Source organism: Rhinatrema bivittatum, chromosome 4 (genome assembly GCF_901001135.1).
Source record: "Rhinatrema bivittatum chromosome 4, aRhiBiv1.1, whole genome shotgun sequence".
NCBI lineage: Eukaryota > Metazoa > Chordata > Amphibia > Gymnophiona > Rhinatrematidae > Rhinatrema > Rhinatrema bivittatum.
In genome coordinates, this window is record NC_042618.1 from 292,400,557 (window position 1) to 292,425,144 (window position 24,588).

The 24,588-nt window shown below is 46.0% G+C and overlaps 1 protein-coding gene across 1 annotated transcript in view; it reads left to right on the top strand.

The window, feature by feature from the left end:
* Positions 1 to 2,289: 2,289 nt before the first annotated feature.
* RYR3 (ryanodine receptor 3) overlaps positions 2,290 to 24,588 on the top strand; it is a 1,291,138-nt gene continuing 1,268,839 nt past the window's right edge. Inside the window, 1 exon segment of the mRNA XM_029600192.1 lies at positions 2,290 to 2,404. Within this exon segment, the coding sequence (XP_029456052.1) occupies positions 2,357 to 2,404 (48 nt within the window). The 5' untranslated portion in view covers positions 2,290 to 2,356.

The following is a 24,588-nucleotide window of genomic DNA, read 5'->3' on the forward strand; positions in this document are numbered from 1 at the left end:
ATTGCCATGGACCCACTCCTTTAAAGGCCTGGGGTTTTTGTGCCACCAGAATGGAGAAGTATCCCTTTTATTGTAATCATAGCACATCCTTGGAGGGGACATCTCCTGCCATTAGTCCACTATTTTCCAACAATCTGCGCCTGGCCAACAGGGAATATAAAATTGTTGCAAGAGCTGTCAGAAAGGTAAATAACATTAAAACTGATAAGTAGAAGAACTGATTTTTTGCTATTTTTATTAGACCAACATAAAAATAATCCAAAAGTAACATACAATCAACTGGAAAAATGTTTACTTTATTTTTATCGAGAAAAGATTCAGACAGGCCAAAATGTCAACAACCAGAGGTAATATTACAGGTCAAACATTACTAAAACACAGCAACTTCATTTTATTCCAGCATAGAATTTATACTCCCTTCAGTTTTTTTCTTTTTTATTCCCTTTTTTCCTCAGTTGTTTCTGTCACCAAGCAGCTTAGTAGAACAGCCACATCACCCAGGTAAACCTGCATAGACTGACCCAGTCCTGAGTTGCCCTTTTACATGCACAGAGCTATAGCTTCAAGTTCCTTAAGAAAAGAATGCAGCAAAACTTGCTTTAATCATTCATAATCTACTGCACCATGTGAATTCCCTTTGGGTCTGCAGCACATTAAAAATCAATGGGGCAAATTGTAAAAGCCTTACGCATGTAAATCCAGCTGGATTTACGCGTGCAGGGGGGTTACATGCGCCGAGCCTATTTTGCATAGGCCCGGTGACGCGCGCAAGCCCCGGGACACGCGTATGTCCCGGAGGGAACAGGGAAAGCCATCGGGGCTCCCCTAGGGCTTGGCGCGTGCAAGGTGTACAAGTGTGTACCCCCTTGCGTGTGCTGACCCCGGATTTTATAACATGTACGTGGCTGCCTGTGCATGTTATAAAATCAGGCGTAGATATTAAAATCCAGCCCTATACACCTATGAGGATCTATTCTCTCAACTTCCCAGCCCCTCTTGAAAATCCTTCCCTTTGTTCCACTAGATTAGCATCCACACGAGAGAAGGCTTTTTTTCTTGCAGGACCTTCTTCAGGAAACTCACTACTGCAGCAGATTTGTCGCTTGACAAATAAAAAAGAGTTCACTCTAAAAACCCATCTTTTCACCATCTCCTTCTCACTAAACAAGTCCTGAAGTTTCCTTCTCCCCAAATAGTTGCTATCTTATCTTCTGATTCAGGCTTCTCCTGTAAATGTTTTCTCACTTCCGTTAAACCCAGCCCTCTTAATCTGTAAATCTGGCTGGACCAATCATCGGCCATAGCTTTTTATCTTTTTATGTTTTATTTTGCCTTATTTTGTCTGTTTTATTTAGTCTTGTTGTATTGTACCATATAGGTATTTATGCTTGTTTTCCTATTTGTATTTTATGCTTGTTCTCCTCTGCCCCAAATGTTGGAGGGTGTGGGATAAAAATGATTTTAAATAAAATAATTAAATAGGACTAAATGAGCCTATTTGGGTTGACCTAGGTAAAATGGCACCTCTGAAGCTCAGGGGACTTTATCCAGTCTGATAGCTCCTCCTCCTCTAGTGTACTCCCTCAATGCTGCTTGGGGCCGGCAGGGGCCACCACAGTAGTGGCTATCTCAAGGTCTGAATGCATAATCTCCATAACCAGCCCTGATGGGGATCTGAACCCATATCCCTTGTGCTGCTATGCAGTATGCACAGTGTTGCAGCTTGAGCCATTTAAATAGCCTCAATTTTGCATTTTAACTAGATAAGCTTTGTCTACCCTGTCCAGCAGCAAGTTGTTCTAGCCTTTCCTTTGGGGCTCCCTTTCTCTCTGGGGATTAAAATCACCTATCAGGGACTTTGCCTGTCTCCAGGAGATCTAGGTTTCCTGGGGGTCTCTGTTAATCTCCGAGGGTTCTTGGCTGCCATGTGGGATTGATTCTCTTTATATCTGAGGACTGTGAACCCCATGTGGGATTCTTTCTCTAGAGGATTTTGGCTTTCTTATGAGAATTCGTTTATCTCTGGGATTCCTGGCTTCTGTTTGGGACTCTGCTTATTTCTGGCCAATTCAGGTCTATTTTTTGGGACTCTGTCTCTAGATGATCTGGACTCTGAGGGATCCAGGTTTATGAGGCATGGCACTGGTTGTCACTCAGAAGGCTGTGTTTGCAGTTGGTGCTGGCAGTCTGCAGTGCAGTATTCTCCACTTGCTGTAGCAGACTACAGAAGCTGAGCTCCCTATATGGCTGTAAATTAGTTCTATGCTAATCTGACTGCTGCTAGAAGAGCTGCTCCAAGCTCCGAGCTGTCAGTGAAGGCGAGCAGCGTCTGAGAACAGCTGCCTCCTCAACAGCCATGGCTGAAGGGGGAGAAGGAGAAGACGATATCCAGTTCCTCCGCACGGTTAGTGATAGATTTTCCTTTCTGATGTGCAACTGTGTCTGCCCAGAGCTGCATAGAGCGATTCCAGCTACAGTGCATGTCTGGTTGTTAGTTCTCTCTGCCTGGTTCAGAACAATCCCTCGGCCTGATTTTCTAAGCATATTCCCCATAGACACAGGGTGGGAGAAAAGCTTTATTTAGTTAAGCTCCCCTGTGTCTAGTTCTGAGCATTCTCTTTGCCCCAAGAGCGCTTTCTGTTCAGCTGTTGACTTTCTCAGTCCGTCTGTCTTTCTCTTTCTCTCTAGAGATTGCAAGAGTGCTGTGTGAGAGAGGCTGAGTGTGTTTGATGTGAAGAGTTGCCATCAGTTTGTGTAGAAACTGGAGTTTTCTTCTTTTATGCCTGGTTTCCTCTATTTGTGGTTTATGTTTTGATTGTTTGGAGGCTGAGGTAGTTGGTTAAGATGACTTTGGTCAGCAAACCTGGTTCAGGGGAAAACCTCCACCTAATAAAAATGGTGCGGTTTTAACATGCAGATATGGGATGATAATTCTGCCTTCGGAAAATGCTTCTGTGGAATACTGTGTGCTGGCAGTAGGCATGGTTATTCGTTGCAAGAATATAAGGTATGCTTCTTGAATGAACAAAGCCGTTTGTTTATAAATAGGCATGCATTAGCAAACCAGGTCATTTCAGAGTGCATTGTTATACATACTACTTTTTGTTTCTGTTTTACCTCTGTCAACTCCTTCAGGTAACGTTATTTCAAATGTGCCACCATTTTTGGCAAGAGACTTGCAGGTATGCGAAGCTAACAGGTCCTATTAAAAGGATTCCTTCAGGCTTCAAAAAAAAAAAAGGAGGTGAAATATGTTATGTCTTTTAGAGGACAAGTCTATGATTTTGCATAGTGCTAACAAGATTATGAATGTTTCCTTGAAATACAGAATTGAAGATTCTGAATATATTTTAATTGCTATAACACAGGATATATGAAGTGTTTTCACTGTGAAAGTGTGATTCATTTAGTGAAACAATATCCAGACAAGAGAAGGCAGAAAGCAGTTAGAGCCGATGTTGGAGCTGAGAATTAAGGTGTTTAGATGGTGAATCAGAGGTTAAATCTGAAGGCAGTGAGCTTGGATCAGGGAATGAGTCTGGGGCTGACTCTGAAGCAGAAAGTATAATGGAGGCTGAGCATACAGAGGGTACTGCTGTGTCAGTGCCAGGAGATGTGGAGGAGTGGCTGATAGCACAGTCTCTGTTAGTATAAAAAAAAATAAAAGACATTTTAAACCAGAAGTATCCCAAGCTCCTGAGGTAACTGTTAAAAGTCCTAACCAAATTTCTGCTAAAGAAGAAAATACAGTACCCCAACCTTCCACTACCAATTCAGAGAAAATTCTTGAACAATTAGATATATCTGAAAACTCTATGGACAGAACCATAGCCAAGTAATTGGCACCTGTGGCAAAGTAAAAAAGAGCGCCCTCACACTACATGATACCACATACTGGGAGACTTAAATTTTTTAAAAAGCATAACACTATTATTATTCAAAATCTGTAAATGGACACAAATGTGACTTTGGTCCCAAACCTGTGACCCTTACATCTGTATGGATATGATCCCTAACCATCCCTGACCATTAACCATTAATAAGCAGGTTGGGGATACATATAAAATAAAAACACAAAAAATTACTTTAAACTGTATGCAAATGCCAGAAGTCTGAAAAATGACTGGAGAATTAGAATGCATGGCGCTAAAGGAAGATAACCATCTCAGAGACCTGGTGGAAGAGGATAACCAATGAGACACTGGGAAGCAGGGTACAAATTATATTGACATGTCAGGGCAGATAAAATTGCTGGAGGGGTGGCACTATATGTTAAGTATGGCATAGAGTTAAGCAGGATAAGAATTCTGCAGGAAACAAACTGCATGCTTGATTCCAAGAGTAAAAGAGAATAATATAGTAGTGGGGATATATAACCATCCACCTGGCCAGGATGAGGAAACAGAATGCAAAATGCTAACAAAGATTAGACTGGATAGTAAAATGGGCAAAACAATAATAGGTGAGGACACTGAGGGATTGGGACCCATAGAGGAGCATAGAGGAAGAGGAGCAGGAGAAGAAGGACCATTGGCTGATTGCCTTGCTGGGACATCTCCTCCTGTGCAGCTTGAGGGTGGCCAGCAGGAGAGCAGATAATCAGAGTAAGAGCAAGTCCCTCCTCAAGAGGATGAGATGATGGCCAATTGAGCTGGAGGCTTTTGTTGCACCAGAATCCCAGGGTGTTGGTGGAAATACATGGCCTCCAGAATGTGCAGGGCCTCTGTAAGTCAATGAGGGAGGAGATGCAGGGTGTGCAGCATGAGCTACAACCCTTTCACCAATCCATTGATGCCCAAGCTGCAGTGTGGAAAGAGATGCTGCAAAGGATGCCCCCTGCCAGCCTCAGCCACCAGCAGCTCCATTCTATTTCATGGAGCCCTGGATGCAGCCCCCTCTATTGTATCCAGTGCCATGCACCTGGATGCCACCTTACCAGGCCATGGATCTCCCTGTGCCACCGCAGCCTCCACATCTTGCTCCACCACCATGCACCTGGATGCTCCTCACCTGGCCAAGGGTCCGCTTGCATCACTCCCACCTCTACATCATGATCCACCCCTACCACTCCCAACATAGCCCATGCTGCCTCCACCATCGTCCCCTGCATGATCTTCCTACAGCCTTGTTGTGCTACTGCCTCCAGGTCCTATGCCCTTTGAGGGTAGTGTGAGTAACAGCGGGACTCTGATTTGGAGAAGCTCAAGATTAAGGCAGCCGAAGGAATGTGAGCTTCCCCCAACCCACAAAAGAGGCCAGTCAAGGAAGCCATAATATTTTATTTTTCTTCATTTTGTGCATAACTTGTAAATAAATACACATTCACCTTTCCTGTATAGCTTGCCTTTGATTAATGCAATGTATCTCAGGCAATTGCTCCTGAGTAAGCTCTGCTTTCTCTTCCTCCTCTTCCTCCTGATTCTTTTCCAGTCCCTCTGGAGCAGCCAAGTATTTGATTTTGGCCAGGTTATAGCAATCCAGCTGATATATATATCACTAGAGGAAGAGTTACGGAATGCCACAATACATTTCCTCCAACCTTCAAATATTTTAGGAACCTCTACAAGTGTTAAGCATTGTCTCCAATGACCATCATAATAGGCATTCCCAGCTAAAAAGCCTTCATAGATTTATATACAGTGTAATTGTCACGGTTGGCCTCAAAGGCCTGGCGTTGTTTAGTGTGCCCTTGGGCCTCAGCCCGAGCCCAGGCGAACCCAGGACCGACCCGAGGGTTGATGGCGTATTCCAGCATGGCAGGCGGCTGACCTTCTGCCAGGCCTGCAAGCTCCCAAGGCCAACATCCGAGGATGTTGGAAGTTGAATGGTCCTCTGACCATTCCGAGCCCTTTCAGACCTGCTGCGAACAGCATGGAGCAGCAGACCTGGCCTGAGGTAGAGGGCAGTCGAGGACCTTGACACGAAGACAGGACAATGGGAGATATATACGGTAACAGGGTTCAGGTACTGGAACCAGACAGGAGCTGCAGTAAGACTCAGGTACAGGAACTGCAGCAGGACTCAGGAATGAAGACATCAGGAATGTAGCAAGACTCGGGTACGAAGACATCACAGAAGACACTTGGGCAGAAGGACAGTTGCACAGTCTCTCAGGGCGCACTACTCAGCCCACCCGCGGGACTGAGTCATGGACCACCCTGTCCCACTGCGTGCCCTACACAACCCGAAGGCTGGTCACGGACTACGAGGAGAGCGGGACATGCGCAGGGAAGATCCAGGCGAAGAGGAACTCCGATGTCAGGACCAATGGCATCCGAAGCTCCGACGGCTGGTGAGAACAGAAGATCCAAGCGCAGGGACAGATCCCACCTGTTGGCCACTCCCAGGCCCAACAGGTCAGAAGGCCGGGAGCACATACGAAGACGCAGGGAAGAACATCCGGGAAGGCAGGTACATCAGGATACCTGGACGGGACATCTGGACGGAACATCTGGACAAGAACCTCAGGCACGAAGACAAGACGAGACAACAAGAACTGAACAGGAACTCCATGGAGAAGACAGGAAGGCCTGATGGAGCTCTGGCAGGCAGGAGCCTCCAGAAGGGTGACACTCCGATGCAAGGCAAAGACAGACTGACGGAGCAGCCCTCTTATAGGGCTGAAGCAGGAAGTCCATCCCTAGGCGGGGCCAGCACACTTCCTGTGCCTGGCCCCTTAAATCAGGCAGAGAGGCGCGCGCTGGCGCCTAAGGAGCAAGCAGGAGTTGTGCAGGACCGTGGACAGCAGCCTGCACCAGCGTAGCCCAGAGAGAAGCAGGAAACAGGCAGGTAGGCTTCGGGGCAGCCTCCAGGCTGTCCCACGAGGACCCCCCTGATGGCGTCGCGGCTCCCTGCTGCAAGGCTGACCCAGGGCGGCTCCATGCTGCGAAGAGGAGCAGGAGAAAGTCCGCGTCTCCTGCCGCAGCAGGCAAGGAAATCCGTGGCGGCCTCCGGGCTGCATGGGCAAACACAGTCCACGGCTCCAGCTGTGTAGGCAGGCCGATGGCGGTGTCGTGCTGCATCGGCTGAAGAAAGGCAGCAACGTGGGGTGAGTACCTGCTCGCGGGGGGCCCGTGGCAGCGGGTCATAACAGTAATCTACTAATCATAGGTCAAGTATCATCATTCTTAAATTTTTATGATTTTTTAATGCAATTTAAAAACAAAAACTTATCTTCTCACTTTTAACACTGTATATCCTGCTGCATTTATGTACCCTGACAGGGGTTAGTGTTTTGAAGAAGAATCTGCATCAAGGGGAACTACGATATTATTCATTCAGACATAATGAGATATAAGCTCTCCACCAAGGATGATGTTGACTCAAATGTCAATTTGCATTATTCAAGCACTCTACTTCGAGGTTTAACTCTTGTGGTGCAAATGTATTTAGATTTAAAAATTCAAAATTGCTCTGAAAGGTTGAGATGAGTCTGACGAGCCTCCCCATTGTGAAGCTGAGATTTTTTCCAACACACCCCATCACATATTATCAAAGGTATACCCCATGTCTAAAAATGTCAATGCTTGACCTATGATTATAAGGCTATGAAGGCTTTTTGGCTGGAAATGCCTGTTATGATGGTCATCAGATACAATGCTTAACTCTCGAAAAGTTAGCTAAAATATTTTAAGGTTGGAAGAAATTTATTATGGCAGGTTATGTAGCATACTGCAGACTGGAAAAATCTCATATTCTTTAGGTGGTTTGTAGAGAAGGCATCTCCCTGATCTGTCCAGATAGTGGAAACGTGTTTTAAATAGGCCAAAGGTTCTTTCAATGACAGTCCTGTTGTAGCGAGGCTACACCAGTCTTCTGGTGTGCCTCGCTACAAGGTTAAATGGATATACCTTAGGATATGGCAGTGAGACAGTTCAAAGGACCAGTTATGAGCAGTACTCCAGGACCAATCCTATATCAGTCAACCTAAATATGAGGCTAGTTGATGTATGGTGGAAGTGATCGGTGCCTTCCTACCTGGAAGCCAATCCCAAGTGATATATCCTTCCTGGAAGTGGTCATGAATTCTTGATTGCTAGAGAATGTAGGCATAATGAATGGATCCTGGAAAACTGGTCACAGACCACTTGTATACTGAGGGAGTGGAAGCTCTTGTGGCTGTAGTAGGTGGCATCATCTCCCCTTGGTGTCCTTATGGAGGCATGAATACAATCAGTAGCCCCCAAGACAGGGGAGATGTGCACATTGATATAAATCAGTCATTATTTGATGTTGCTGTCTTCTCCGAGATAAGGATGTATAGTGTTACATTTTCATTAGCAAGACAGCCAGGACCTTATGTACATACATAGAGGTGGCAAATTGGCTGATTTCAGACATGACCCCTTTGAGGTGTCTGGAAGGTGCTGGTGGCAAAACTAGCCCAGGGAATTAGTGATCTTGGCATGTACTGGCAAGACATGGCCCCTTCAGGGGGTAGGTTGCAAGTCCTGCTCTAACTTCTGGCATGGGTACAGTATGGTTTTCTTGTTGAACTTAAATCTGTGCATTACTTGCACCTCAAACAGAGCCAGAAGCTGTGTCCTAGTCCTGTAAACTCTCTGTAAGGGGTACCTCCTTCTCTTTCTCCTCCTCCTCACCTCTCTTTCTCTCCTCAGCCTTATTGACCTGAGTACCCATGCAGCTATTATAATTATATTGAAAAGGGACTTTCCAAAAATGACTAACCTCCCCAATATATTGCTACAACACACTCTCCTACACACTTTTATAGACCTTTCTGTTCCTGTGTCTTCCCCTATCTTTTCCTCCACAACCAGTATACACCTTGTATATCCTAGCAACCAACAAGTATAACCATCTTTATCCCAGATAAAGTCATTGCAACCCCAGCAGTATGCCCCTGTCTGTCCCTGTAACTCGTTTCTATAAGTATGACTTTCCCACTGTCCTCCAGTAAGTCCCAGGCTGTCCCTGTTACACTCTCTCCCACCCCTGACCTGCTTCTGTTTACACTCACTCGGAGAGATGAAAGTTTACACTAGTTAGTGTAAAAGGGAGTAGCAAATGTGCATGCATATACATGGCCAAATGCACTTCTGCACAAGCGAGCATCCCTTATAAAATATGTCATTACACAAGTATGTACAATTCTCACCTTGAAATGCCCAACCATACCCCTTTTTTTGCGCACGTCAAAACTGCTTGAGCACACACATGGGGTAGATTTTCAAAGGGTTACGTGCGTAGGTTATGCGCGTAACCCCCGAAAACCTACCCCAAACCACCCCTGCGTGTGCCGAGCCTATCTTGCATAGGCTGCTGGCGTGCGCAAAGCCCCAGGACGCGTGTAAGTCCCGGGGCTTTCCTGGGGGGGCATGCCGGGGGCATGTCGGGGGGTGTGTCATGGTCGGCGTGTCATCGGGGGTGTGTCGGGGGCGTGCCGTGGCTGGCGCATCATCAGGGGCATTCCGGGGGCATGGCCGCGGGTCCGGACCAGCCCCTGGACGGGACCATGGCATGCCAGCGGCTGGCCCGGCGCGCACAAGTTACGCCTGCCTTGGGCAGGCGTAACTTGTGCAACAAAGGTGGGGGGGGGATTAGATAGGGCTGGGGGGGTGGGTTAGATAGGGGAAGGGAGGGGAAGGTCCGTGGGGGGGGGGTGGAAGGAAAGTTCCCTCCGAGGCCGCTCCGATTTCGGAGCGGCCTCGGAGGGAACGGAGGCAGGCTGCGCGGCTCGGCGAGTGCAGGCTGCCGATTTTGGGCAGCCTTGCACGTACTGACCCCGGATTTTAACAGATACGCGCGTCTAAGCGCATATCTATTGAAATCCGGCGTACTTTTGTTTGCGCCTGGTGTGCGAAGAAAAGTACGTGCGCGCGTAGTTTTATAAAATCTGCCCATACTGTATGCACGAGCCTATTTCCACTTTATGAAATACCCTTTACACACACATGGGCAACAAAAGCACGAGTGTCCCATTTTGGGTAATTAAGTCTTTTAAAATTCACCTTTTAAAGTACAGTTATGAGTATAAAAATTATTGACAATTTAATAGCATATGTTGTAGCAATTTTCAAAAACCCCCTTACACATTTAGGGGTAGATTTCATAAACTTGCGCACACGCGTACTTTTGTTCGCGAAATTGGAGCGGCCTCAGAGGGAACTTTCCTTCCGCCTCCCCCCACCTTCCCCACCCTTCCCCTACCTAACCCACCCCCCCGGCCCTATCTAAACCCCCCCCACCTCTGTCGCAAAAGTTATGCCTGCTCGAGGCCACGCCCCTGGAATGCCCCTGGGCCGAAACCACGCCCGCAGCGCCGCCCTCGAGTGACGCGCCAGCCGCGTCATGCCCCCGTCACGCCCCCCAGATGATCCGTGGATCGCGACACGCCCCCGACACGCCCTCCCCCCAGGAAAGCCCCGGGACGCACGTGCATCCCGGGGCTTTGCGTGCGCCAGAAGCCTATGCAACATAGGCTCGGCGCGCACAGGGGGTGTTTGGGCCTGGTTTTCGGGGGGTACGCACATATCTCTTTGAAAATCTGGCCCCCAAAGTGCATTTACATGTGTAAAACCCTATTTTAAGTGTGTAAATCCTTTTGAAAATTACTTCTAGTGTGTACAGTTGTATTTCCTAATAATGTCAAATTTTTGTAAACTGTCATTCTTAATGAATAGAGGGCCTGATTTTCAAAAGCATTTACATGCTTAAAAATGGGCTTTACACTTGTAAATTCACTTTACTCGTGTAAGTGGGCTTTCAAAAATCGCTACAATATATGCCAGTCAATTATCCATAGGTTTTGCCCACATAAGTACACTTTATAGGCATAAATGGCTTTTGAAAATTGCTACAATAGTATTTTATATTTATGCATGTGACTCCTTTGAAAATTCAGTTGAAAGTGTTTGAATGTAAAGCACTTAGATAAAGTTAAATTTTAATTTACTTAATCACATTTACTATAACAAAAAAAATAAATTTACTAAATACATGTACTGAGATTATTGAGTTAAACAATAAAAACTCAATCACTTTTTGAACTGAGTTCCTGGATGCTTCACCTAAAATATAGGTGAAACTTGACTATAGAAAGTTAGAAACAAGCTGAATAGAAAGAATACAAAATTCAACATTTTTGTGATTATGGAATGCAAGAAATTCACATGCAGAGCATGCAAACAAATATTAATTTGCCTTTAGAGGCTATAAAAAGGAATGGTCTAGTGAGAAAATTGCTCTGATTAGAGCAAAAAAAGTGAATATATTTGATCCTTAGCCTTTTAACACTGCATAGATTCAGACTGGGAAAAAATGCCTGTGATATTTGTTGATGGTATAGTTATTTGGATGTTACATTTGTACATCAGTACTACTGAAAAAATGTTTATTCACTTTTCCCAAATATATTCTGTGGCCTACAAAGAAAATATTAGAAATCTTTTAATGCATAAAATCTTAACATTCCATTAATCTTTTATTATTTCCTATGACAGAATCCTCTGCAGAAAGACAGCCAATTAATCTAGTAGCTGCAAAGTTTAAAGCTGTATTTTGCATGACAGTAAAGTCCTCATCAAAAATCAAGGCAATATAAACAATCCGCAGTCAACTATGTTACATCAAATTCACATCTGAGCTGATCTCAAAACATTAAAAAAGTTACAAACATGCTTTTGACATTGTTTAATGAAGATAAAAAAGGAATTATTTTCAAAATGTTTTGAAAACTGGCTGAAAACGTTATCAAATTTTCATATGTTTTTATATTTTTTATTCCAATTTTATTTATTTTAAAACATTTATAACTTGCTCTCTTTGTTTTTACAAAGCAGCTTACATGATAAAACATTCACAATTAAAATTCATGACACTCACAAAATAATTTATAGATTTCTTACAATAAAAAAGCTCAAACTTGGAAGAAAATTCTATATTATCTTGCTTGTAATATTTGTCATTAATAAGGGACTCATTTTTATTGGGAAAATATTTTCCATGCTGTAAAACAAACTGTTCATGGAGAATCTTTACATTCATACATTTTTCAACTATGCAATTTCAATAACATTTCACTTGAATGATAGACACATACAAAGGAATTCATATCTGCAAAATTTAGTGGCACGTGACTATGCATTTATTATATCGCTCTTCATAGGGAATTACTCTGAGGCCACAAAATATATTTGGCAGAAGTGAATACAAAATGTTTGGTAATTCTTCTGATGTAGAATAATAATATATGTAGTTTTCACTTTTTCCTAATTCCTTTCTTTTCAGAGCTTAACTATACCTTCAACAAATATCAAGGGTATTTTTCTCAGTCTGAATCTTTTGTCTGAATCTTTTAAGTTCTTAGTTAAACTGCTGAGAATCAAATATATTCATCGTTTTTGCTCTAATTGGAGCATTTTTCTCACTAATTAGAAAAATGTCTAGACAACATTTTCAGTTTAGTGAATGGAATATGTCAACTTTGGAAAAGTACATATCATGATTGTTACATGTGCCGTCTGTGGCAGACCCGCGACATGGCCCTCCCACCTCTCTACAGTAACTCCAGCTCCTGGTTCCTCGTCTCTGGTGGCGGTAGGCCGCCAGCTCCGTCCTTGGGCCTCCCCTGGTGCCTCTGGCTCAGCTACAGTCCCTGGCATCTCTGGTCCAGCCACTACTACCATTGCTTCACATCAGGCCTCTCCACGTGGCCTGTGGAGAGACACTGCTACTCGGCGCCGTGCCCATCCCCAATGCTTAAGTAGGGCCCATGGTGGGAACCGAGCCGCGGCCCTGGATGATGACGTCAGCGGAGTACTGGTACTTAAGCCCGGGCTCCACTCCCTAGCTTTGCCTTTGCAACAGGTCGCTGGTTGAGTACTCGTTGCCTCCTGAGAGATTCGTCTCACTCGCCTGTTCCTGTTCCTCGCTGTTCCTGGTTCCTGACTTCCTGCTTCAACGTTCCTGCTCTTCACCTTTCCTCGGATTGCCTACACAGACTTTGACTTTACTTTGCCTGACCACGCCATCGACTGTCTCCAGGCTCGGACCTCTGCTTCACCTGACCATACCATTGACCATCTCCAAGCCTGGACCTCTGCATTGCCTGACTACGCTGTTGCCTCTCTCCAGACCCAGACCTCTGCATTGCCTGACTACGCTGTTGCCTCTCTCCAGACCCAGACCTCTGCATTGCTTGACTACATCGTTGCCTCTGTCCAGACCCAGACCTCTGCATTGCCTTACTACACTGTTGCCTCTCTCCAGACCCAGACCTCTGCATTGCCTGACTACGTCGTAGCCTCTCGCCAGACCCAGACTTCAGCATCGTTTGACTACGCTTGACTCTCTCCGTGTTCAGACCTCAGCCTTGCTTGCCACTGCTTCCAGATTGCCGCCAGCCCTGACTCAAGCCTGTTCTTTGACGCCTCTTCAGCCTACTTCCTGGACTTGGTCTGTTCAGGCATCGGCCTGCTCTTGCTCGGGTGCCCCATGTCTGCCTACGTTCCTTTGGCGCTCGAGTTTCCAGGACACTACCTCGTCCAGTGTAAGATTTTACCATTTCCCCCTCTGCTGTCTCTGGGCTGATCACCATCTCCTCATCGACGACATACAGAGGCCCATCTAAGTCCAGCCAGCCCCGGCACCCAAAGGCTCAACCCACGGGGAATGAGGGCTGGTATTGGTGAAGCTCCAGTTGGCCTTTGTTCATCAGCCCACTATGCCTGCTGACGGTGGGGACTCATAGATCCCTGTCTACGGGTTGCATCAACCCCACCTCGGCCCAAGGGTCCCAAGGGACAACAATGATATCTTTGTAATTTGCACAATACAGGAAGAAATGAATTTCTGGTTTTATTTCTCTGGTGTTGCTTTGCATACAGAGTCTGTCTTCTTGAAGATTTCAGTACGCATATTATTTATGTTTCTATTTCTAAGTTGTGGTCAATTATTCTGTATTTGAGAGGGTCTGTCTGTGAATGACATCATCATGGTTTAAAGACACAACTCCATTCTCAACACTTAGGGGTAGATTTTAATAGGCGGGTGCACACATCCATGTGCATATGCTACCTGGCATGCACACATGGATGCACCAATTTAAAACATGCGCCCGCCAGCGCACGCATGTTATTAAATCGGCGGCATGCGCAAGGGAGGGTACAGTTTCGCAAATGTGCGGCGACGCTTCCCGGCCTTCCCCAGTTCCTTCCCAGTCTGCTCCAATTAAGGAGCAGACTGGGAGGGAACTTCCCTAACACCTACCCTAACCTCCCTTCCCCTTCCCTTCTCCTCCCTACCCCCTAAATGTCATGTACCTTTGTTTTTTGTTTTGGTTTTTTTTGTTTCTTAAGTTGCTGCTCCTCTGGAGCAGAAGCAAATTGTGCGTGCAGGCCGACTGTTGGTGCGCACTTCCCCAGCACAGCAGAAAATGGCTGCCGTACCGGCACCTCCAGCCTGCCCCTCCCTACCCCCTGGACTGCCCCTTTAACTGGGCCTGGCACTTTGGCGCGTAACAGGGGTTACGTGCATTGCTGGGCCTATTTGAAGATGAACACAGCAAGCGCAAGCCCCAGCCACGCGCATAACCCCTGTTTTTAATGCATGTACCTTTTTTAAAATCGACCCGTGACTGCTTAACAAGGTAGAGATTACTAATCATAACAACATAAGGACCTTGATATTGAAAAAACACTGAATGCTAATTAGCAGGATAAGTAACAACTTATCCCCTCTCAGTCATCTCTTTTCTAAGCTAAAGAGAGCCCTACTCTGTTTAGTCTTTCTACATAAGGGAATGTTTCCATCCCCTTTATAATTTTTGTCACTCTTCTCTGTACTTTTTCTATGTCTGCTATGTCTTCTTTGAGATGGGGCGACCAGAACTACACACAGTACTCAAGATGCATGTCGCACCATGGGTCTATACAAGGGCATTATGATAGTCTCAGTTTTGTTCTCTGTTCCCTTCCAAATAATTCCTAACAATTTATTTGCCTTTATAACTGCCGTCGCATACTGAGCTGAAGATTTCAAGATAATATCTACAAGGATTCCAAGGTCCTTTTCCTGAGTAGTGACTTCTAACATGGAACCCACCATCATGTACCTGTAGTTGGATTTTTCCCTAAATGCATTATTTTGCACTTGTCTATATTAAATTGCATCTGCCATTTAGAAGCTCAGTCTCCTAGTTTCACAAGATCCTTCTGCAGTTCTTCACAAGTTCTAATAACTTGAAATTATTTTGTGACATGTACAAATTTGGTTACCTCACTCATTCCTTTCTCCAGATCATTTAAGCACAGGTTCCAATACAGACCCCTGGGGCATGCCACTAACAAATGTTCTCCATTTGGAAAACTGACCATTTATCTACCCTCTGTTTCGTGTCTTTTATCCAGTTACCAATCCACAAAAGGATGTCATGCGGGTGCAGGCTGGACTCTGGGTGCACCCCTGCAGAAGTAGGGCAGGACCGCAGGATGAGGCTTGGGTTTATCTTCTGCCTAGCCAGCCCCCTCCCCTGCAGGTTGGGTTCTGGGGACTGGTAGGGCTTGGGTTCGTTGGTAGAACCTCATGGTTGAAGGCAAGAGGTTGGATGAGGCAGGACAGGCTGGACGAGGCTGGAGAGGCTGGACAAGGCTCGGGAGACTCAGACAAGAACTGAGGTCAGGCATGGACTATACATTGTGGCAGAGACAGGCTGGAAGCTGAGGACTGGATACTGGATGAGGCTGGACAGACACAGGCTGGAACTGATGAGTGGATACTGGGTGCAGACTAGGACTGGAAACAAAGGCTGGGCAGAAGACTGAGCGGGGACTGGGACTCAATGCAGACACAGGCTGGGGACTGGATACAGGCTCAGGCTAGGGACTGGATATAATGTAGAAGCTGAACCAGGGACAAGGGAAAAGACTAGGAAACAGACAAGGGCAGTGCAAGACAGAACAAGGACTGCACAGGATGGTACAAGATAGAACAAGGACTGGACAGGACTGGACTAGGCAGAGCAGGCAACAATGAACAGGGAAGCCCAACAGGGCACAAGGCTAGGTATGAGACCCTAGCAGGCCTGGAAGCTGCAAAGTAAGGCAGAGAGGCTCAGGGGGGCCAAAGAGCAAAGCAAGGAAGCCTGGGAGGCCACAGAGTACGGCAAGGAGGCCCCTTGAGACCACAGAGTGCAACAGGAGGCGAAGAGAGGCCACTGAGCAAGGCAGAAAGCCTGGGAAGGCTGGAAGGCAAGGCAGGAGTATTAGGTAGGCTGCAAGGTAAGACAGGAGGCTGTTGCGGAGGTGGATCCTTAGCCCGAGGTAGAGTTGGCACTACCCGTGGGGAAGCCCCATGCGTCCCCACTGTCAGGAGGCGGAGCAGAACGGGAAGCGGAGGCTAACTGGAGCTTTGCCAATACTAGCCCTTGTTCCCTGCAGGTTGAGCCCTTGGGTACCAAGGCCAGCTGGTCTTAGGTGGGCCTCCATATGGTTGATCCAGAGGAGAGTGTTCAAGGCAAGGAGCCAGGAAGCAGTGGAGATGCAAGGTCCAACAGAGCTGGGCTAAAGACAGGGCCTGGATCCAGAAACCCAGACAGCTAAAGCAGGCTAGGAGTCAGGAACACGTTAAGTCTGGGCTTATAAGTAGGCAAGAGCCTAGGAAAGGCCAAGTCCAAGTAGTCAGCTGGAGGCAGAGTCAGGTTCAAGCTGGAGTCAGGGCAAGCGGCTGGAGACAAGGTCAGGTCCAAGCAAGGATCAAAGCCAAGGAATCCGTCCAAAGAATAGTCAGGAAACAGGAAGCTGGAACTGGAACACAAGGTCTGGAACAAGATAAGGTACAGGAACAGGAACATAAACGCTGAAACAGGAACAGGTACAGGAACAGGAACACGAACAAGGCAGCAACTAAGCACATGACAGGAAGCATGGAGACCTGTTGCCAAGGCGAAGACTGAATGGTGGAGCCCGCCTTATATAGTAAGGCTGAGAGACTTCATCATCCGGGTCCGCGGGTAGGTTTCCCACTGTGGCCCCTTTAAAGTCAGCGAAGGTGCATGCGCCTAAGGCGGGCAGGCTGGAACTAGGAGTGGTGGTGTCTCACCTCGACGCTCGTGGGGAGACCCGACTGGGACTGGAGGAGGACACAGAGCTGCTGGAGAAACCTGGGAGTGTAGCAGGAGCATGAGCGTGTAGGCGACTGCCTACCGCTGCCAAAGAGGAAGGGCCAGGTCTGGGACCCGGGCGCTCAGGGTGACTAGAACTGGTCATGGGCCTGCCGCAGCCGGGAAACACAACCGAGGCTTGGGTAGGCTGCAAGGGAAGACAGGAATGTGAGAACAAGTTGACCAGGTCAGGGAGCTGAGGTGACTTGATGAAAGGGCAACTAGGTAGTGACAAGTCAGGGTTAAATGGAGTTGGTGCTTGGGCATGCGGTAATCAGTGAGGAGATCCTTGGCAAGGCTATAGGGAAGATTCATTGTGGAGGGAAGGTTGCGCAGCAGGCTGAACCTTGGCATGGAGAGCCGATGTAACCGGTGAAATAGCGACATAGGACACTGCCTCTGTTTTCATGATCTCCCAGTTTGCTGAGAAGTCTTTCATGAGGGACTGTTAAATGCATTCTGAAAATCTAAGTACAATATATCAACTGGCTCATCTTTGCATATTTATTTACACCCTCGAAAAAACCTAGTAATTTGGTAAGGCACGACTTGCCTTCGAGAAAAACATGTTGACCCTCCCCTCATTAAATCATATCTATTTATATGGTCAGTAATTTTGTTATTAAGAGTAGAGATATGCTTCAGGTAAATTTTCATGTCAGGCTTCGTTTTGGGGCCCCCCATGGTAATTTCATTTTTCCTGTGGTTCGGGCACCCTGTGGGCGCCCTGATTTTCAGGTTAGCACGCACTATCGGGAGTTAGCCCGCACTAACTCAAAAATGAATTTTTTCCAAAATTTTGGAAAAAATTCAATCGTTTTTCAGTTCTCCGGAACCATTCCGAATTAGGCAATTTCGTTGACATTGCCTAATTCGGGAAAACCGATTGCACATCCCTAATTAACAGTAGTTTTGAACATTTTGCCTCACACCAACGTCAAGCTCACCAGTCTAGTTTCCCGGAGCACCCTTGGAACCCTTTTTAAAAATTGTCCTCAAATAGGTCAGTCTTCTGGTACCATGGCTGTTTTAAATAAATTGCAAATCACCAGAAACAGGTCTGCAATTTCATTTTTGAGTTCCTGCAGAACTCTGGAGGGAATATTATCAGATCCTAGTGATTTATTATTTTTTTTGACTGTCAATCTAAGTTATTAAGGTTTCTAGTTTCACAATGATTCTATCTAGTTGCTCATCAAAAAAATGTTTCCAGTATGGGTATGACCCTGTTATCCTCCACAGTAAAGACAGAGGCAAAGAATTAATTTAGTTTTTCTGCTATTTCCTTATTTCCCTTACCACCTCTTTTACAGTCGGTCATATAGCAGCTCAACTGATTCCCTTACAGACTTGTTACTTTGAATGTACTTGAAAAAGTTTCTAAATTCTCTCTTAGCCTGCTTAATTGCTTTTTTATATCTAACTTGCCAGTGCTTATGCTCATCCCTGTTTTCCTCATTTGATTTGCTTTCCATCTTTTGAATGATTCCCTTTTGGCTTTAATTGCCTCTTTCACCTCACTATTAAACCATGCAGGCATTCATATGGTTTTCCTTTGACCTTTTTTTTTAATGCATTTTGTCTGGTTCTTAAGAATGATTATTTTAAACTGTGTCCACGCCTCCTGCTAGTTTTTAACCTTGATAATTGCTCATTTAAGGTTTTTCTAATACATTTCCTCATTTTATCAGTCTCTCTTTTTATAGTTAAATGCTACTGTAGTAGTTTTCCAAAGTATTTGCTCTTTAGTGATTATGTCAAATTTTATTACATTATGATCACTGTTGTCAAGTGGATTCACCACCATTATCTCATGTACTAGGTCATGTGTTCCACTGAGAACTAGATCTAAAATTGTTTCCCCTCTCATTGGGTCCATGGCCAACAGCTAAATGAAGTAGTCATTGATGACATCTAGGAACTTTACCTCCCTTGCATGCCCTGCTGTGATATTTACCTAATCAATACTCAGGTAATTGAAGTGGGCCACTTGATGCAGGACAGCATTGCATGCAACAGGCTCCCCTACAACAATGAAATAGGTAAATGCCAAACATTGGCCTATTTGTGTTTTTCTTAGTTACATCTGAAGTCCATGGGACATAGAAAGGTAGATTTTAAAACCTTGCACATGCAAAACTGGCCACTTATGCATGTAAGTGGCCCAAGCTATGTGAATTTTAAGTAGCCAGGAATGGTGTATGCCCAGAGCAGATGTGCATAACTCCATGTTACATGCAGCACTTTGCTACAACTCTCCATTAGGTGCAGGAGTCCAGTGAGCATTGGGGGAGGGGGGGGGGGGAGCGAGAGAGACAGAGAGCCTCTTTGAAGGGCTCTGTCTGATACTCTATATATGGACTATTGTAAGGGGGCCCCTTTCATTCGGGATGAGTTTTTTGGAGGTGGATTGGGGTTGTGGTGGGTAGTGTTAGACACATTCAGAGGTATCCATTGTAAAATTCACATCAGTAAAGAATTTTTGACCTTATAAGTGTTGAAAATTCTAAAAAGAGGAGTTGATTTGTACACTGCAGTCTCTGTTAGCTGCATTATACAAATCAACTCTTTTCCTCACTTATAAGGTCTAAAATTCTTTACTGATGTCAATTTTACAATGGATACCTCTGAATGTGCCTGTACTAACATTTCCTAACTCCAACCCACCTCTCAAAAACTCACCCCGAATGAAAGTGCCCTCTTACAATAGTCCATATATATCAGACTAAGTTCTATAAAGAGTTTCTCTCTCTCTCTCTCTCCCCCTCTCCTCTCCACTATGCACACAGAGGGCCAGATTTTAAATGCCCTGCAGGGCCCTCGCGCGCCGGCGCGCCCTTTTTGCATAGGCCGCTGGCGCGCGCACAGCCCCGGGACGCGCATAAGTCCCGGGGCTTCGTAAAAGGGGCAGGGAGGGGGCGTGTCTGGGGCGGGACCGGGGTCAGGGGGTGGTTCGGGGTGGGACCGGGGGGCATGGCGCCGGCCCGGTGGCGTGGTCGAGGCCTCCGGACCAGCCCCCGGGTCGGGTGATGGCGCGCCAGCAGCTTGCTGGCGCGCGCAGATTTACGCCTGCTGAAAGCAGGCGTAAATCTGGCAACAAAGGTAGGGGGGGGTTTAGATAGGGCCGGGGGGGTGGGTTAGGTAGGGGAAGGGAGGGGAAGGTGGGGGAAGGGTGAAGGAAAGTTCCCTCCGAGGCCGCTCCGATTTCGGAGCGGCCTCGGAGGGAACAGGCAACGCGCACCAGGCTCGGCGCGCGCAGGTTGCACAAATGTGCACCCCCTTGCGCGCGCCGACCCTGGATTTTATAAGATATGCGCGGCTACGCATGTATCTTATAAAATCCAGCGTACTTTTGTTCGCGCCTGGTGCGCGAACAAAAGTACGCCCTCATGCAAATTTATAAAATCTACCCCAGAGTGTTTTATAATCTACAAACATAGGCTATAAAATAGCATATGTTTTTGTGTGCGGCAAGACATGCGTGTTTATCGGCATACATGCGGCTCTTTTAAAATCTACCTTAGAGTGACCTTTATATACCTTCTCCAAATGCTTTATTCACATTCTGTACATACTTGATGTGCATAGAGTGAAGGATTACTGGGTTAAAAATGCAGAATATATGGCTGATAGAATGGGGTTCTCTCGCTCTACCCACCTCCTCCTCACTGCCCTGGTGTTCCTGATCCTTCATTCCCAGTCCACCCATTAATTCCACTTTGCTCCTTGGTACCCTCCACCATCTTCTACCCTGTTGTGCTAAGGCCCCTATGTCTAACCTGGTGATTCTAGTCTTTCCTCTTTCAGCCACATAACGCTACATGCTGTCTGCACTTCTCTCCCCCTAACCCCACCACACACAAACCTGTCTGCTCCCTGTCCCCTCCTTCCTCCTTTCAAACATTTCACTCACAGACTGCCACCTAACCTCATCCTGTCTTCCACATCTCATAGTCTCTCTGATTCCATCACTCATACCTTGCTGCACCTTTGATAGCCTGAGTCACTCTTTTCCTTTCTCTCTCTCCCCCACTCACACAAGCAATTGCCTCTCAGATCCCTTCATTCACTCCTCCCCCCATCCAGATTCACTTTCTTATCCCTTTCATCCTAACCAGGTTGGTCACCAGCAGCAGAGGCAGTAGAACCTGGAATGATAGCCCACACACCTGGGACTGGGAGAAGCTGTAGGGCAGACAGGCAATCACCTGCTCACAAGGTTCATACTAATGCAAAATCAATCCCTTTGTGTGTCTGTTCTGTTCACTGTTCTGCTTCAGTATCAACCTTTCCCCTTCAGGTCTCAGCAAAACAGGATGAGAGCTGGAGGGAATGGGCAAGAAGTGGGGAGGGCCTACAGAAGAACATCCCTGCTGCTCTGCCTCTAAAGTCTGAAAAGTAGTAATTAAAGGGGACAAACACACACACACACACACACAAACACAAAGTGTAGCCAAATATTATTTTTTGTAATATGAAAGCATAAAAAATTTATAATAAAACTAATACTAAATGGGACAGGGGTGGGGCAAACTAGGGAGAAAACTACAACAACATAAAAAGGGCCTGGGATGTAGGGAGGCCAGAGACAGCAGATTTAGGAGACTGATCAATATTATGGCATTCTCATAGCTATGAGCACGGTAGTGCCTCACTGTGGCAGTCCACCATACAAACTCCCAAGGGCTGCTAGCATCCTCCTCATCTCCTCCACTATCATCTGCATCCCTTCCTCAAAAAGGCACTGAGACACAGGCTCATTGCCTGGAGCGGGTGGTCCAGACGATGAGCCTGGTTCTGCAGCCAAGGCAGCAGATGATGGTGGAGATAGAAGAGAATGCAGGTCTTCCTTGGCCAGCAATAACTAGCCAGTCTGCATTCTAGCATCTCTTTATTTATTTATTATTATTTACTAGCGGTACCCGGCCACGCGTTGCAGTGGCAGTCAGGTTCTTTACCCTCTCTCCCCCTTCCCCTTGCTCATTTACCTCAGTCACTCATCCTCCTCCCCCTTGGTGACTCACCCCCCCTTCCCTCCCCTGTCCCCACTCCAACTATCTCCCCTGACACTCACCTCTCCCCTCATTCTCCCTCCCCTGACACTCACCTCCCCCCTTATTCTCCCTCCCCTCACTGTCACCTCCCCCTGCCTACTGCCTACCTTTCAGATCAGAAAACCTTTGTCTTTCTATTTCTGTGGGAACCCCCCCACCCCAAAAAAATCCCAATCCCAACCCTTTAAATCAAATAACCCCCCACCCTCCTGCCCCTCCCAAAGACCTGGGAAATTAAAATTGTTTGTGCTACATGTGGTCTGTCCCTGGGTGTCTGGCGCGTTATGTAGCCAAATAGGGGAGTGCCTAACCAAATTTGCACTTCCAAATTTGTTTTGTGGTCTGGGGAGGGCTATTTTGGTGCGTTCCTGAGATCGTGCAAGTTTAGTGTATGTATTTGTGTGTGAACCTCCCCCCCTTTCCCCCAAAAACAACCCTATGAGAAATGTTCTCTTAAACTAACCACCCCACACTCTCCTGCCCCACCTTCCCCAGCCCTGCGAAAAACAGTAGCCCCCCCGCCCCCCCCAGAGTTGCTGAATAAATGAAACCTGTCCCCCCTGGTGACCCCTCCCCAAGATGTTCGCAATAGGTTCATTATCACCCGCCACCCTCCAGACCCCCCGAGACCTGATAAAAATGTCAGTCGGTGGAGCGGGCATTCAGGAGCGGTCCGGGAGCGATGTATTGGCGTTGGTCCGTCGGCTGCGAGCACTGAAACGGGTTCCAACAGCCCTTTGCCCTTACTATGTCAGTGGGGTATAGCAATGGCAGCGGTAGGTCCTCTGACATAGTAAGGGCAAAGGTCCGCCGGCTGCCAGTCCTGAAAATGGCGCCGAGGGGCCCTTGCCCTTACTATGTCACATGGGCTACTGCCGCCATTGGTGTCCCCGAGTGGCATAGTAAGGGAAAGGGCCGTCGGCGCCATGTTGATTGCTGGCAGCCGACGGCCGTAGTGCAGGAGATATGTCCCGGACCGGTCCTGGCCCCCCGCTGGAGCCTCCCGGACTTCTGTCAGGTTTTCTGTGTGTTGTGAAGGCCTGGGAAGTAAATAAATTTTGCATGTGTGTGGGGTGTGTGAGAAGGGTGGTTTTGTGTGTGTTGGGAGGCTGTGGGAAGTAAATCAATTTGGCATGTATGTGGGGGGTGTGAGGAGGGTGGTGGTTGTATTTTATCTGTAAAGGAAATAGTTATCTTCCGGCGAAAAAAGTGCACGAATGTGTTAAAATGGAAGTGAAACGTGGACCTGGACTGGCGAAATGATTAGTGTAGCGTGTGTTAGTGTAAGGTGTAACAGATGGCGCTTACATCCAGCAGATGTTGCTGTTTTCTCAAAAAAAATTTTAAACCTATTTTACCTGTCACTGGTGTGACAGATCTGTAATGTAATGTAGAAGAACCTTCCTGTATGTGAAATGAAGGTTGTGTCCAAATTTGAAAGCAATCGGTTCAGTGGTTTCTGAGATTAGCGATTTTGTCCAAACTATTTAACATTTTTATTTATATAGATTTAATAATTTTTATATACCGATATCAAATTGGTTTACAGTAGCTAACAAATATTCATTTAAAATATTTGCATTTCCAAAAGAAAAAGGGAAATAAATACATAGTTTCAAAATATAAATAAAATAAAATAGTAAACTAAATAAAATAGTAAACTAAATAATCATTACATTTAAACAGTTAGAGAGGCAGTATAGTAAGAGCAGAGATAATAAAATCAAAATCAAATCAAAATATACATTACCTTAGAATAAAATCAGTAGTCTGAAATCATTAAGTTAGCAGCTCTTGGAAGGCTTGTATGAATAGCCATGTTTTAATGCCCTTTTTAAATAATTTAATGTCTGCTTCCAGTCGTAATTCCTGTGGTATAGAGTTTCATAGTTGGGGTCCAGCAATAGAAATAGTCCTTTCTCTTACATTATTTAGATGCGCAATCTTAGGGAAAGGAATTGGCAGCATCCCTGTACCTGTTGATCTAGTAATTCTTGAAGGGATGTGGAATGAAGGGATGAAGTTAACCATTCAATTTTTTCATTGTAGATCGTTTTATGAATTAGGGACAGGATTTTATGCTGAGCCCTGTATTTAACAGGCAACCAGTGAAGGTCCTTTAATATTGGGGTAATATGATCAGATCTTCTAGTTCCTGTCAAAAGTTTAGCTGCTGAGTTCTGCAGAAGTTGTAATGGTCTTGTAACATTTGCTGGTAGGCCTAAAAATAATGAATTGCAGTAGTCTAATCTCAAAAAAACAAATGCCTGTAAAACAGTTCTAAAATCTTTTGGAAATAGAAGAGGTTTTAATCTTTTAAGGATATTTAATTTAAAATAACCATCGTTAATGATTTTTTTAACGCATGTTTTCATTGTGAATTCGCAATCTAGGAAGATCCCTAGGTCTCGTACT